The sequence below is a fragment of the Morone saxatilis genome, unplaced genomic scaffold, assembly GCF_004916995.1.
Source record: "Morone saxatilis isolate NCDOM2014 unplaced genomic scaffold, NCSU_SB_2.0 Contig3, whole genome shotgun sequence".
Classification (NCBI taxonomy): domain Eukaryota; kingdom Metazoa; phylum Chordata; class Actinopteri; family Moronidae; genus Morone; species Morone saxatilis.
The window spans coordinates 14,490,932-14,505,482 of NW_023339873.1; the positions used below are offsets into that span (position 1 = coordinate 14,490,932).

General features: G+C 41.0%; 2 protein-coding genes across 3 annotated transcripts in view; both read left to right on the forward strand.

Annotated features, from left to right (window-relative positions):
• LOC118337387 (delta-like protein 4) overlaps nucleotides 1-4,783 on the forward strand; it is a 7,639-nt gene extending 2,856 nt beyond the window's left edge. Inside the window, exons 5-11 of the mRNA XM_035674373.1 lie at nucleotides 155-215; nucleotides 527-657; nucleotides 766-935; nucleotides 1,195-1,414; nucleotides 1,516-2,257; nucleotides 2,398-2,506; nucleotides 2,663-4,783. Coding sequence (XP_035530266.1) covers nucleotides 155-215; nucleotides 527-657; nucleotides 766-935; nucleotides 1,195-1,414; nucleotides 1,516-2,257; nucleotides 2,398-2,506; nucleotides 2,663-2,668 — 1,439 coding nt within the window. The 3' untranslated portion in view covers nucleotides 2,669-4,783. The remainder of the gene's footprint in view (nucleotides 1-154; nucleotides 216-526; nucleotides 658-765; nucleotides 936-1,194; nucleotides 1,415-1,515; nucleotides 2,258-2,397; nucleotides 2,507-2,662) is intronic.
• A 705-nt stretch (nucleotides 4,784-5,488) lies between these two features.
• Nucleotides 5,489-7,460, forward strand: LOC118337272 (glutathione-specific gamma-glutamylcyclotransferase 1-like). Of its 2 annotated transcripts, none has more exons than XM_035674221.1 (3): nucleotides 5,489-5,907; nucleotides 6,083-6,154; nucleotides 6,681-7,460. In XM_035674221.1, exons 1-3 carry the CDS (start codon nucleotides 5,737-5,739, stop codon nucleotides 7,098-7,100), a joined length of 663 nt encoding a protein of 220 aa, XP_035530114.1. In that variant the 5' UTR covers nucleotides 5,489-5,736; the 3' UTR covers nucleotides 7,101-7,460. The 2 variants fall into 2 exon arrangements, with proteins under 2 accessions (XP_035530114.1, XP_035530115.1); XM_035674222.1 differs by having other exon boundaries at nucleotides 5,491-5,907; nucleotides 6,119-6,154.
• Nucleotides 7,461-14,551: the final 7,091 nt, after the last annotated feature.

Sequence of the window (14,551 nt, forward strand, 5' to 3'; positions counted from 1 at the left end):
AGCATGCGCGGCGAATTATTAGTTTTACCATTGAAATGGTCAAGTAGTACACGGTTTTGTTGTGCAGAGAAAAGCAGTTATAGTCTTATTAACAGCTTGTTGCAAATACCGATGTAGAGAGCTTTAAATATCCCTGTCTTGGTTTGTTTTACAGCAATCTGTCTTGAGGGGTGCAATGAAAGGAATGGAAACTGCACATTACCCGGAGAGTGCAAGTGAGTCTTCACTTACTTGCATGTTTATTGTCTATTCATAATTATCTAATACACTTATTCACAAACTGCTAAAACACAACGATTTACAATGCCTACAGAATGAACACCTCCATTAAGAGAAGATAAACCACTAAATAATATATTAGTGCATAATTAGATAACATAAAGCTAACATTGTATTTGTTTTCAGTGTGCATTTCTTTGTCTGTCTGTTTAAAATAATCTCTGGGAGTATTAAAGCTATGACATAGTGGATAAAAAGATTACAGTGTGAGCCCACAGTCATGTTGTACTGTTTTGTGTGTGAACAGATGCAGAGAGGGCTGGCAGGGACTCTTTTGTGATATGTGTAAACTCCATCCGTCCTGTAAACATGGTACCTGTAAAGAGCCGTGGCAGTGCACCTGCAAGGAAGGCTGGGGAGGCATCTTTTGTGACCAAGGTGTGTAACTGCCTCTTTCTCTAAACAGCGAGGGAGGGGGGTAAAAAGCAAAACAAACTGGATGAATTGTTAGTAGATAAAATAATGTTTCCACCCATTTGGTTACAGATCTGAACTACTGCACCCACCACAAACCCTGCGGCAACGGGGCCACGTGTATGAACACGGGCCAGGGCAGCTACACCTGCACCTGCCTGCCAGGCTTCACCGGGGTTAACTGTGACTTGGAGGTCAGGGAGTGTGACAGCCAGCCCTGTCGCAACGGAGGCCACTGCCTGGTGAGTCCGGAAGTCTCTCTCTCTCCTTTCCCACAACACAGGCTTTCCTGTTTTTGTTTTTGCCTCAGTCTATCTGCTAGTCCAGGAGGATGCTATCGATTGTCAAGTCAGTAGATGACCCAGTTCACAGAGCGTGGACTGTAAATAGAATTCAAACTAAGGATAATGGGGTTCGTTGGGGCAGTCGTGAACAGGATATGATAAAACAAAACATCTGACAGGGAGCTTTTTGATAAACTTTATATCTTTTCCTCTGCAGGATTCTGAGAATGGCTATAGGTGTGTGTGCCCACAGGGGTTTGAAGGGACACACTGTGAACACAGGATGCTGACCTGCGCAGATACACCCTGCTTTCATGGTGGCAAATGCAGAGAGAGGGACAATGGGCATACTTACACATGCGAGTGTCCAGCAGGCTACACTGGGCTGAACTGTGAGAAGAAAGTGGATAAATGTACCTCACTGCAATGCGCCAATGGTAATACATCATCCTCGCTACACCAAAAATAATTCTTAAAAAAAAAAAAAAAAATCTGAACCACGTGGAAGGCTTCTATAATTCTGTTTTGTTTTTCATAGGTGGACACTGTGTGATCCACGGTAACCTGCGGCTGTGCAGCTGTCGCTCAGGCTTCACGGGTCTGCGCTGTGAGATCAACATCAACGAGTGTGCCAGGAACCCCTGCGCAAACGGCTCCACCTGCATAGACCGCATCAATGACTACACCTGCACCTGCCCCCCAGGGTACACAGGGCGCCACTGTGACAAGCCAACAGACCGCTGTGCCTCGCGACCCTGCCTGAACGGCGGGACCTGCACCATCGGAGCGAAAGGCCAGCCTACCTGCATCTGCCCTGCCCATTACAGCGGCCCCCAGTGCCAGTCAGACGATGTGCCTTCACCCAACACCCCCAGCCCAGAAATAGGCTGGGAGCCCAATGACAAGTTGAGCTTGGCAGCCATTGGCTTGGGTATAGGCCTGGTGGCTGTTCTGGTGTTTTTTTGCATGGTAGTGGTGGTAAGACGTCACGTCAGGAAGCAGAGAAACGAGGAGCAGGACTCAGAGACCATGAACAACCTCTCCAAGGGAGACTTTCAGAAAGAGAACCTCAACTCTACTCTAGAGATAAAGAACAACAATAAAAAGGCCGATTTGGAGATGGACTGTCCCAGGGAAAAGTCTAATCACAAACACATCAGCCACTACCAACTGGACTATAAAACCTCCAAGGGGTACAAGGATGAACAGTCCCTTTTGTACAAAGACGAAAACTGTGAAAAGACGATAGAAGAAAAAAAGCCTTTGAGTAGAACGTTCAGGTAAGTGAACAAGATAAGGGTTGAATGAGCAGTTATGTTTTTGTCACTGTGTAGCGGCGCGGGTGCTGATGAGACATTCATTCTTAAGGTCATTTTGTTTTTGTGCTCAATAACTGACATGATGTATTTCCACTCCACAGTGAAAGGCCAGAGTGTAGAATATCAACAATAAGTCCTTCCAGAGATTCAGTGTACCAGTATGTCTTTGTAATAGCGGAAGAGAAAGATGAATGCATCATTGCAACTGAGGTAAGCCTTTATTTTCCATAATGAATCTATTTTCTTGTTTCTTTAGAGCGTAACCTTTATTATTAAGCAGAAATAGCTTTATCTTTTCTGTTATCTGGATGTTACATTTACTGCTGAAGTAGTCATTGAGCTTTTTTTCATCTTCTTCTTTTTCAGGTATAATAAATAGAAGATATTATTCACTGTCAACATTGGATTTCTTGCGGACTGTTTACAAGTGTGGAGAGACTAGGATTTATTTAAATGCAAGTTGCTGCTCTTGAAAACTTGATAACTGGATGGAGCCGGTGTGCTCTTTGAATTCAATAGAACTAAAGCTACTAATCTTTGTGAGAATGTAAAGACTGAAAAGACTGCTGTCAATAATGAGCAAATCTGACTTGTGGATGCGCCTTTGATATTTTTGACTCAGCCCCTTGTCTGCTCCCTCCAAGTTCACCCAAGGGCTTCAGGCCAAGATGTTTATGCCTGCGTGTTGATTAGAAGAAGAGGACTATCATGATGCACTCCTCTCCACCTTACTGCAGTAGACCGCAATCAACAAATCAACTTACTGCCAACTAGCCTGTGGAAGGAGCCAGCCTTTTCCATTTTTGTGGCCTGCAATGCGCTATGCAAACAGAAATCAGCATTGTGCTAAATCAAAAAGGGACAAAAACTACTGAAAACGGTTCATTTTTGAAGGATATTTAGGGTTATCATTTTTGTAAATCCTTTTTTATAAAGAATGTATGCAGCATAGATCACAAAGCCTTATATGTGTGTTTAAGAAAAACATTGTGCCCCGTCTTATCTTGATTCTTTGCACAGCAAAATGGAGGAAACATAAAAGATCAAAAGATGCAATACGCTGTAGCTCCATGCAGAGAAACTCATGATACGGCCTCGTTTTACCTTATGCAAGATCACCCTTAAATAAAGACAAAGAAATACATTAAGTGACTATCGTACCAAGGACGCCTTCAAAGGAAATTACTGAACCAATAATGTTATTTTGTAAGATTAGCATTTCATTAGTAATTTAAGAATATGAAGCACTGATCTGTCTCTTTCTATGTTTTATAAGATTATTTTGTATATACTGTATATTTATATGTTGAGATTAGAAGTATGAACATCTGTTTTTAAGTTGACGCCCAGAAAAGGTGAATTTATTTTTAAAGTGTCATTGGTGTTTTATTTTATTATTTTTTGTTATAAAAAAAGAAGCAATTAATACATATCTGGTACACTGTTTGTTTGTTGCTCTTCAATGGTTGAGTGTACATGTGGTCAAATAGAGATCCTAATTTAAATGTTGGAATCATCTAGAAACTTTATTTGTGTCAGCTGGTGTGGAAGTGGCTTCAGTGTTTATAGATACAGTCATATATATTCGGCCTCGTAGCATTTCTGATGATTCCATGTCTATGTCCATCTGTGTCAGTGTGAAATCAATGTGCTAGCAATCATTCAGTGGACAGTATTGTAATTGGCAGCAATGTAAGGAATTACTCAAACTAAAGATATATATTTAAAAAAAAAAAAAAACATCTGTATGTGCAAATAAAAAGTCCTTGTGGTCTTTCTACAGTACTTAACTGCTTCTGTGAACTGCTACTGTATCTTGATATATTGCATAGTAACTGAGGCTTTTAAGAACAAAGCACTAGAGCCTATATCTGATGATAAGTTATCTGTTATGGCCTCTGGCTGCAGAAGGTGTATGTGGAGTGACTGCTTGCATGTGAGTCAGTGAGAAAATCTGCATATGCCCTTTCACTGCTGGAGCGTATGTACAGCAAACAGGGGCCCACAGCCCATGAGGCAGAGGACCATGCAGACACCAACAAATTATACTGTCACTCAGGGAGGGAGGGATAACAGCAATTGCCTGGTGCACCTATGTTCAAAAACAGAACAACAACAAAAAAACACAAAAAAATCAGCTTGGATGCCTCTATGGTAGATAAAACACAATAAAGTGCCATTCTGATGGAGAAAACGTGATGCAGTGCCCTCTGGGATGCCCTTCATGCTAGAAAACTATTTGGTGCCTCCAGGTTCCTTTAAATGTTTAAATAGTTACTGTAAGTTGGAGTCACATAGCAAAACCATTTAAATCTTAACCAGGGTTTGGACCTGTCCCACCATAAAAAGATCACACCTATGCCCTATTCATTTCTTTTGCCCCTGTCCCCCACTGCTGTCACTTTGAACACCTTGCATTTGATTAAACTCCCGCAGCTAATAATAAAACATGACATTCTGCAATTTCCCAGCTTGGGATCAATAAAGTATATCTATGAGTTTCTTAAGAACTGAGTGATGTATTTTACTACCACTTGGGGGCAGTAAGCTTAGTGTGAAGTTGAAGGAAAAGAGTTTCTTCCACTTTCACGGGTTAGCTCATCATATATCGCGCATAAGTGACAGGCAGAGGGCAAATGATCTCAAGCAGTCATTCATGAGTGATTGGCCCATGTGGGCACAAACAGTGTGCTAGACAGACCACAGCAGAACACAGACAACTAATGAGCTTAGGAGAGCAGATATAACTGTCCCGGTTATTTATAGGTAATGTGATTACCTGCCGAACTATTACTGACTGTTTGACACTCAAGGGTGCAAGAGGTGCACCCACATTTTTAAAGAAAAATAACTACAGTGGTACAAAACTATAGGCCTATATGTCTTTGACCGTGATGCAATAATAATAATAAAATAGTTTTGTGACAGACAGAAAAAACAAAGAAATATAGTTCTTATCACTGTTTTTTGTTTGTTAGTAACGCTGCATTCAGTACAAGAACAACCCTCAGTGTATCGGTGCAAACTGGAACATACTGTTTTTCTGTGTGTTTCGCAAGTTCACGGGTGAGAAGTGTTACCACTTAAATGATCCTGATTGGTTTATCCCTTAGATAAGCCCGCCCTTTCTTTGATTTAATTGGCCGAGGCCGTCTCGCTCTGACCGACCCCGAACAACAAATACACGTGTTTGTGCATCAGAAACGGACAGTATGCACACACCCCGAACCGTTTCTCATTACCTTGGTCACAGTGATATACGCGACGCTTCTTTCTGCGAGACATTATTCATATTTGGAAGATCATTTCTGACTTCAGCACTTTATAATAGTGACAGTCGGATGTATTGGAATGTATAGGGCAATAGGAATAAGGGAAGAAATCAGATCAGATTGTTGACATAAACAACCTCGTTTTTAAAACACAGCCAAGGGTCTGCAATGAAACCTCAGGACATTATCAAAGAAAAGAGCACCCTGTGGATATTTGGATATGGCTCATTAGTGTGGAAGCCTGATTTTGATTACAAGAGGAGCACAATTGGCCACATTATGGGATACAAAAGGCGCTTCTGGCATGGAGACGATTTTTATCGAGGAGACAAGAAAAAGGTGAGATTTGACTCTAACACATTAATTTAGTCTTAAATTAAATTAACCTCCAATTGTTTCAAATATTTCCTGATGGCTTTATGAGTTTAGTAGTTTATTTATGAATCTTTCTGTGTATCATGAATTATTCTCAAGTATAAAACTGCTTGTTGTTGTTGTGGGATGTGCTGAGTAGTCATGTCTTTGCTGTGTGTGTCCTTGCTGTCCACAGCCAGGCAGAGTGGTCACACTAGTGGAAGATCAGGAGGTAAGTGTCCTTGTTTTGAAAGCTCCCAGTCTATTTTGATACTGTACAGCATGCAACTGGCTTTCTATATTCCCACCATCCTAAGAGGGGAAGCCAGTTTTTAAACGTGCCATTTTGCAACATCTTAACACCCACAAAAAAGTCCTACTTTATGGTTTTACACAATATTTGTCCAAATCAGTGATGCTGTAGGGGGAAAAAATGGGGAAATCAGTTTGATCATGCATATTACTACTACTGCAGTGATTTATTCTTTAAAATTGGGCCATGAAGCATTTATATCCATCTAAAAAGGTTCTATAACAAAAACTCAGTAGGGTCAAACAAAGTTTTGACTTTTGTCAACTGTAAATGTTGACTATATCAAGATCAAACATGCCTGGGGTGTTGGCAGAATACTCAAACCAGGTCTTTCATATGCTGTACTCGCCATGAGTAACCATTACATACTGTATTTGTTCCGCTGTTAGCATTCAGTCAAACTATGCTAACTTCTGTATCTCCCCTCCACTTGTTTTCCCTGCAGGCGTGCACATGGGGAGTGGCCTATGAGGTGACAGACTCCCAGATAGAAGAGTCCCTCCAGTATCTGAACATGAGAGAGGTCGTGCTTGGAGGTTACATAACGGAGATGGTGGAGTTCATCCCTAAGGAGAAGGGTCAGGCTCCTCTGTTGGCCCTCGTTTACATCGCTACTTCTGACAATCCCATTTACCTCGGCCCGGCCTCGGACAAGGAGATTGCTGCCCAGATCGCTGTTTGCAGGGGCAACACGGGCCACAATATTGAATACCTGGTCCGCCTGGCAGAGTTCATGAGGCTCTACTTTCCCGAGGTAGAGGATGAGCACCTCTTCTCTATTGAGGCGGCTGTTCTGAACATTTTCCATGACTGTGAAGAGATCAAACTCCCAGACCAAAAACCCCTACTGCTGGGAGCTACATAAAAGACTACATAAAGCACTCCACATCATGAAAATGTCACTGTCTTTATGCTGGGTGAAAGGGAAATCCTGCAACACATGTTTAAGGGTATTCGGTGCTTGTAAGAGGGATACCTGACTCGGTTAATTATTTTTAGGTCGTTACATAACCTCAAGGGATCTCATGTTCCTCAGCACTCTGTGTACTGTACTGTATACAAATTCCAGGAGCATGTGATGCTTTTAAAAATTCATACTAAGGGACTGCTTCTCTTTTTAAACACATAATGTCTTACACCTTTGTTGTAAAAGGGTCTCAGAAGGGATACTGTGTACATTTGTAAAATGTATTTTAATAAAAACACAAAAAATTCTTAAACAGTGTTCATAATTAGTTGTTTTCTGTGGTTCTCACGTGCTGTGAGTTTGAAAAAGTCTCCCGTATTTTTATGTTGAATGTTCAGCCCCCCTTACAATCTCCCCATCACATGGCCAAGGAATGTATAGCTGTAGCCTCTGGCTTACAGGAAATGCTGACTTTTCCTTAGAGAGCTGTTAACTACACAGGCCAAGCAGCTTTTAAAAGTCTTTTGTGCATTTACACTGTATTGTACACATGCACTTACTCTGAATAACTGTTTATTTTGGATGTTTTGTGGACCTCGGAGCTGTTGTGTGCAGTTCTTGAGACAAGATTTAATGGAAATAATAAATGTCACGACCAGCAGACTATAAAAACATTTTCTTTTGTGATGCTGGGATCGCCAGTATCTGCCAGGCATAGTGGTGGGTCTGTCTTTTAAAATTCCTGCTGTGCAGCCAAGCATTCCTTAAAAACATAACACTTCACTTAAAGTCTATTTTAGATCCCAACATTACCAAACAAAACAAATACATAAGAGTGAATTGCATGGACATACATGTAAAGTGCTGCACAAATATTTAATTCGATAATATGGTTAAGCCATACATTCACGTATTTATATGTTTCAATCAGTGTAAAGAAACCTTAGGGGACAAAATCAAGCATAAATCATGCACTGCTTGTCCAGTGTGATGTCCAGGAGTGCAGAAATCTGTGTATTAGAGTGCACACACTCAGCTGTAGAGGAAGCCACACACCATGGAGGAGTGCCTCCTCTTACAGTAGAGTTCAGAGCGTGTATGGGCTGGGAGGTGGGGGGTGCAGATAGGGTTTCTTTCCCTGTTCGAGCTTTGATCACGTTACCATAACATGTGCACATGCCACATGTCAGACTTTTTTTTTTAGAAGAAAGGCAGTTCTATCCATGGATAAACAAGCCCACATTTTAAGCTGCACATTTCTGTGTAACACTGCTCTACTTTCCAAGAAATCGACCCAAAACTAGGTCACAGGTTTGAGTTGTGAGATAAAGCACAAGAAGATACAGTTCACCAAGAGCTCACATGTACAGAACATGTTATGTATATACGATATGGGCAGATCATTTTTACCTGACATTACATAACTAAAGCAGTGTGTCCAGTGGTTGTCCTTTTGGTACATGGAGGAACTGTTTGTGGCTCTGCTGCTGCTAAATTCCCACTGAAAAACAACAACAAAGTACAACAAGTTCTCTGTGCTGTCTGAGACACAGTGTTTTGTTTTCAGTTATAATACTGAGATCATTCATTCAGACAGACAGACAGCAATGAGTCAGCAACACAACAACACAAATGTTCGTGGTTACTTGTGACACAGCATGGTAACATGTGGTAGATGTACAGCAAAGCAAAATTATCTGATGACTCAGTGAGTTTGGTATACTCCCTGCCTCCCAGTCTACACCCTGCATTTATGTTTATTCTTTCTAAGTAGAAACACGGGACAGCTAATCTCAAAGGATTTGCATGTTCATACCAATGATACCAAAGCTCATCCTCTTCACCCATGACAAGATCCTGGCTTCCTTCATGGTATGTGTGTGAATGTAGTTTTTGTATTCTTTTCTCCCCTTTGGTGTGCCTGCTGTGTGCTTGGTGTGTTTTGGTTTGGTGTCCGTTCGCGTCCGTGTCGTCTGTGTTTTGCTTTCCCCATGTTCTGAAAGCCGCCTGGTGGGCGGTTGGTCCTGGGAGCTCCTGCTGAGCACACCTGTGCGTTCATTAACACCAATCAGCACACCGGGTCCTCATCTTCAATCAACCCACCCTTTATAAACCAGGCCGACCTTCCATTCCCCTTAGTCCTGGTCACCATCCCTGACAACTACTTAGAAAACTGCTGCTGCAAAAATACATCTGCCGCTCTATAAAGGCTGTTATAATGTGTTTATGAAGGTGGACACAAGCATTTATTTATCTGTTTGCAACTGTGGTGCATTAGAGCATTATGATTTACAGCTCACTCTGGCACCTCTCATTAGAGATAGAACAATAAAAACTTAAATCAATAAATGCCCCTTCCTACACTGTTAGGGCTCCTTGGAGAGGTGCAGAGGGCATATGAAACCAAGTTAGAGCATACTTACGCACAAAGAAAGGTGCAAAACATGTCTACATGTCTGACTTTGACTATTCTATATGCATCTGCAGTAATTATACTATCAAACCACATACAATCAAACACAAAAGCTTGTTTTATCGACATTAAATTTAAATGTACCATACATATAAATGGATACACTGTCCTCCCTGTGCACTTAGGGCCCCTAATCAATATTATTACCCCTCGTGTGCTCTCCAGGAAAGATGTCAGTCATTATTTTCTGAACAGAGCGTACAATGACAAATACAAACAATACAAAACACACACAAAGTGTAGATTAAAGTCATGTCCTAAGGATGTGCATTTGGCCTATTGCTACCCAGAACAGTGGTCCCACATCCCCGAAAACATTACAACAATTGTTACTGATTGCATTTTGGAGCTTCCACCTGCATGCTAATGTGTACCTAGTCTGAACCCTGACCCTTGACCTTGGGTTGGGCAGTCCAGGTCTGGACACCCTGGAAGTGTGTTAAAGAGAAAATGATTGGGCCACTAATGGAGTCCATCCGCTTTAGAGCCCTAGCCCTCTCATACAGGGAGGTCAGGTCTAACCACTGAGGGTCACCTCACCCCTCGCTGCCAGTGGACATAAGTGCTATGTGGTCATGGGGGCCACTTCACCACAAGAGGAAGACCGTCCATTAAAAAGGCACAAACAATGGCTAATGATTTGGCAGTAAACCACATTCTTCTTTCAACTCTATCAGTCAACAAAATAAAAGCTGAAACTAATGTCCCATATGTTTATATATATATTTCACTAAAAGAGCAGCTTCCCGAATGCTTAGATCAAAAGACTGGATCTGGTTTGTGGTTTGTTTCATGATGCAGTACAGAAAGAACACAGCTTAGACTCATCCATCACTGTGCAATGATAAACACCATTCTTTAATCAATTCATCATCGCCAGCGGTTGCCGTAAAATTTGTTTCTTCTCATCCAAACAGAACATGACTCACACCCACTGGATCCTTAATTCAATCTGTTTGGAGCAGGGCTGGGGACTGAACCAGGCTTGACAAAATTAAAGCTCCAGCCAGAGAGCTGCCTCCTGCTTCATTAGTCCGCTCTATCCCTGAGGAATGGCACTTTTGCTGCTCTTAATTTCATTTCCCTAATCTCTTTTACACTGTGAAATTGTGCACGTTGTACTGCTGAATAAACATGAAGTGAGCCCTGTTTTCCCTGAGGAAATGATAAATGAATGGTTGCGTGTGATCTAGATGCTATTTTTTGTTGGACGTTAGCTAAAGGATCTGCATCATGGTCTCGGGGATCCTTAGAGATTTTAAAGTAATACTACGCTCTTCAAATAGAGGACATTTGTCTTTCCTGAATTTTGTTCCTACTGAATGTAACAAAACCACTGACAGTGTAAAGGACTAAACTCTACCAGGCCGTCTTTGACCTAAATGCTAATTCATGCTAACATGCTCACAGTGACAATGCTAACATGCTGATGTTCACCAGGTATGTTTACTGTGTTCGCCATCTTAGCTGTGATAGCATGCATTGGCTAATTAGAAATAAACAAGCCATGCCACAGTTGAATAGAGATTTTACTCTTCACCCAAACTTGCTAGTGACGCTAGAGAGAAAGACATCTAAAATATAATCTGCCAACCACTATTTGTCAATTTTAACACTTTGGTTTTTGTACTGATTAAACAAATAAGATATAATGTGTTGAGTAGTGAGTTTAAAAGTAGGATAGAAAGGGAAGTAAGTGGGTTTTGTTAGGTTACCTCTAGACAGAGGCAGGCTGTTTCCAGTCTTTGTGCTATTCTGTTCTAACTGGTTGCTGGATGTATATATTGTAGTGTAGCATTCATCAATGAAATGTATAACTGTTGTGACAGTTGCATCAAGGACCACAGAATTCGAAATGTTCCCAGGGGCTTATTACGTTTTTGTTTCAGTTTTACTGTATATGAGGCTTGTGCCCAGACTAAACTTTTTATTAAAAGCATATTTGAGCTGACAATGGTATTGAGGGGAGTAGAGGTAGAAGAGAGTGCATATGCTTCCTGGTCCGCTTTGCAGGAATGTCAGGAAACATCTGAGTCCAATTCAGTTGAGCAATGCGAACCTCTTTCACTTCTGCAGATGGCTCAGCACGAGCATCTGCAGGTGCAAAGGTCTGAGTGTGTCTTTCAGTGTAGTCCTGCTCCGCTTTGGCACCACGCATATTGGCGACCGCTGTAGTTATCACATGTTGGGAAGCCAAATAAACCTCTTGTGGTGTTAACCTTGTGAAGGCAGAACAATCGGGTGAAGCAAGTTTTGTTAGTGGCATCGAGTGCCAAGTGCAGAGCCACAGTGACATACTTGGCAAAACACCACTCGTATCTGACAGTGTGGCCTGTTTTTCCCTTCATTAACATTTGGATGCACTATTTGCTCATTCTTTATCTCCTTAATCAATCAGTTTATATTTTTTCTTTTACATATATAGCCTAAATCAGCCAATGCAGTAAACAGCCATGTTTGGAGGAGTGAATTATGGTAAGAGACACAGAGGGTGTCTGTGCAGTGTGTAGTAATCACACTCTGTGCAGAGAGGGACAGGTGTCTGTTTTGGTAAAAACAACACACAGTGTTTGCATGATAGCAGTCTGTGCCACTGAATGATTGGGCAACTCAACAACGTTGTCTCTAATACACACTCTGCTTTCATGAATGACACTGATACCTTTCTGTGTGGAGGCCAACACATGCCAAACATAAAACATTTCCCACTAAACAGCCACACCAGAACTGGTCTGAGTCGTAAGCAGCTGCTAAATGTGGACAGCAAGGGAACAAACAGGACGTCAAGAAAGTATGAGGGAATATTGAGAGATGCGGTCTAAATCTTTTTTTAGACTGCAGGTAAAGTTGATTTACAGTTGTTAATGCCGTATAAAATTATTTAAGATCATTAACTTCACTCAAAGATGAATGTAGTCATTGTGAAATGAACTGTGTTTTGGTGGGCCTTGATAGAGCTAATACAGATGAGGAATGAAACTCCAGCCCCCCCTGTTGGCAGATACGAGCTGTTTTTTAACAGCAAGCACAGCTTAAAGGTCTTTACCTTTACTTTTGAGAAGTGTAACCAAAGCTGCACTGTGTAATAAAACATCATGCTTGGGTAATCTAGAAGATATGACTGACATCATGCTTTAATGATACATGCTATATTTCTCTTTACCTTAAATAATCCCACTTTGTGTGCTGTGTCCAACCCTGCAGGGGCTTTCAAATAGTAACAACGAGAGCCTGTGAATGATGCCTACTTACCTTTAGAGATGGCCCTGACATTATAAGGACTCCACGCTCTTAGGTACTCACTTTCTTAGCCTGAATCAAAAGACCCTGGAGGTTTCCTGTCATTTTTCTCTGGAGTGTTTTCTCTCAAAGAACAGGAAAGGCAGCTCTGTTTCCCACACACTCACAGAGGTTCAATATCAATGCCATTTTATAGTGTGACCGCTACAGCACACAATCAAGCAGCTGCAGAGTCATTGTGAGAGTCTCAGAGGCTTTGTGCTGCAATATCACACTACACCACGCTGGTTTGAAAATTAAAAAAAAAGCAACATTATGATCATAGCGTCTATCTGCTTGTAAATGTATTTTAGCACTGACTATAACTGTGATCTGTGTTCAGTTCAGTTGTTTATGTCATTTAATTTGTTTTTTAATTAGAGTCTCTTTAGGGTGAGAAACCACAAACGCCACTCCCTCTTTCTGGAACATTTTGTTATAGTACACAAACACCTTCAGTGAAAAGGCATTTATTTAACACGTATTGACAAGCCAGTTTTGTTATCTATTAATTCACAATCTCATCAGCATAACCATGAAAGCGTTCTTGCTCTCAAGTGTTGACCAACACTTTTTTAAATGTTGAAAAAACCAAAGTCAAATGTTCCCAAAGTGTTTAATAGCAAGTAATGATGTTTTGTGTTTGTTTGAAAAGCTTTATCCCTTTGAAAAGCTCTTCTTCACATGTTAATCAGCCAATTGCGGCAGAGTTTCCTGTTGAAATAGATTCTTATCGAACATATGCTGCTGTGTGGATTGATGTGGAGCCAATTGAAATCAAAATAAGAAGAAAACACAGATGCTTCAAAGGCCAAAGGGTGAGACCCATGGGGATATTGTTATCGGTTCCCTGTAATGCATCAGATCAAACATTCAGACGCTGAGGGACTGTTGTGGATTTGTACAGTATCTGGAATCACCATAACTTGAATGTCTTTAGTTCTCGTAACGCCATGCAGTAAGCTTTTCATTTTAACTATAGCCGTTTCTATCGATTGTTGCAGAATGAACCTTCAAAATAAAAATCTGTGTGTCCTCACCTGACCCCGTTCGAAAGCACAAACACCAGATTATCCCTTGACATAGATTAGGTGTGTAATGAAACCAGTCAACATTCCAGACTTGTACAGTCATCACATGCACATGAGAATGGGAAAAGGTAAAGAGGCATCTGAGTTTATAATGTCCTACTTTTGATTAAAAAAAACAGCTTACAGAGCACTCCACAGAAAGCATGAGATATTTTGAAAATGATTACAGATGGTGTCAATTTATTTACATAGTCCATGTACAGACAGTTTATCACAGTATTTGTAACATTTCAACAGCTTATAAATTGAGATTCTTTTATTATACCCCTGTGGTTAAGGCTTGGTTTAGGCACAAAAAACATCTTGGTTAGGGTATGTTCAACAATTGTCACACTCATAATAAGATAATCTGCATCTACAGTCAAAGTTAAACAGTTGAAATGCTACACATGCTCTATCTGTAGGTGGATTATCCAAATACCCAGACATGTACAGACACATGTACATGGAGGACTGGATCAGGTGATACGCCTATATTATATGTGGAAAAAAGTCCAGTTGTTGTGAAAATCACAGCTTTGTAAAGCTTTTAAGCTTAAGCATTACTTCTTCTTATCAGCTGCTCA

Coding starts and splice junctions, on each gene's coding strand:
- LOC118337272 (XM_035674221.1), top strand. CDS start 5,737: ATGAAACCTCAGGACATTATCAAAGAAAAGAGCACCCTGTGGATATTT. Junction 5,908..6,082: donor ATCGAGGAGACAAGAAAAAG/GTGAGATTTGAC, acceptor TGTGCTGAGTAG/TCATGTCTTTGCTGTGTGTG. Junction 6,155..6,680: donor CACTAGTGGAAGATCAGGAG/GTAAGTGTCCTT, acceptor TTTTCCCTGCAG/GCGTGCACATGGGGAGTGGC.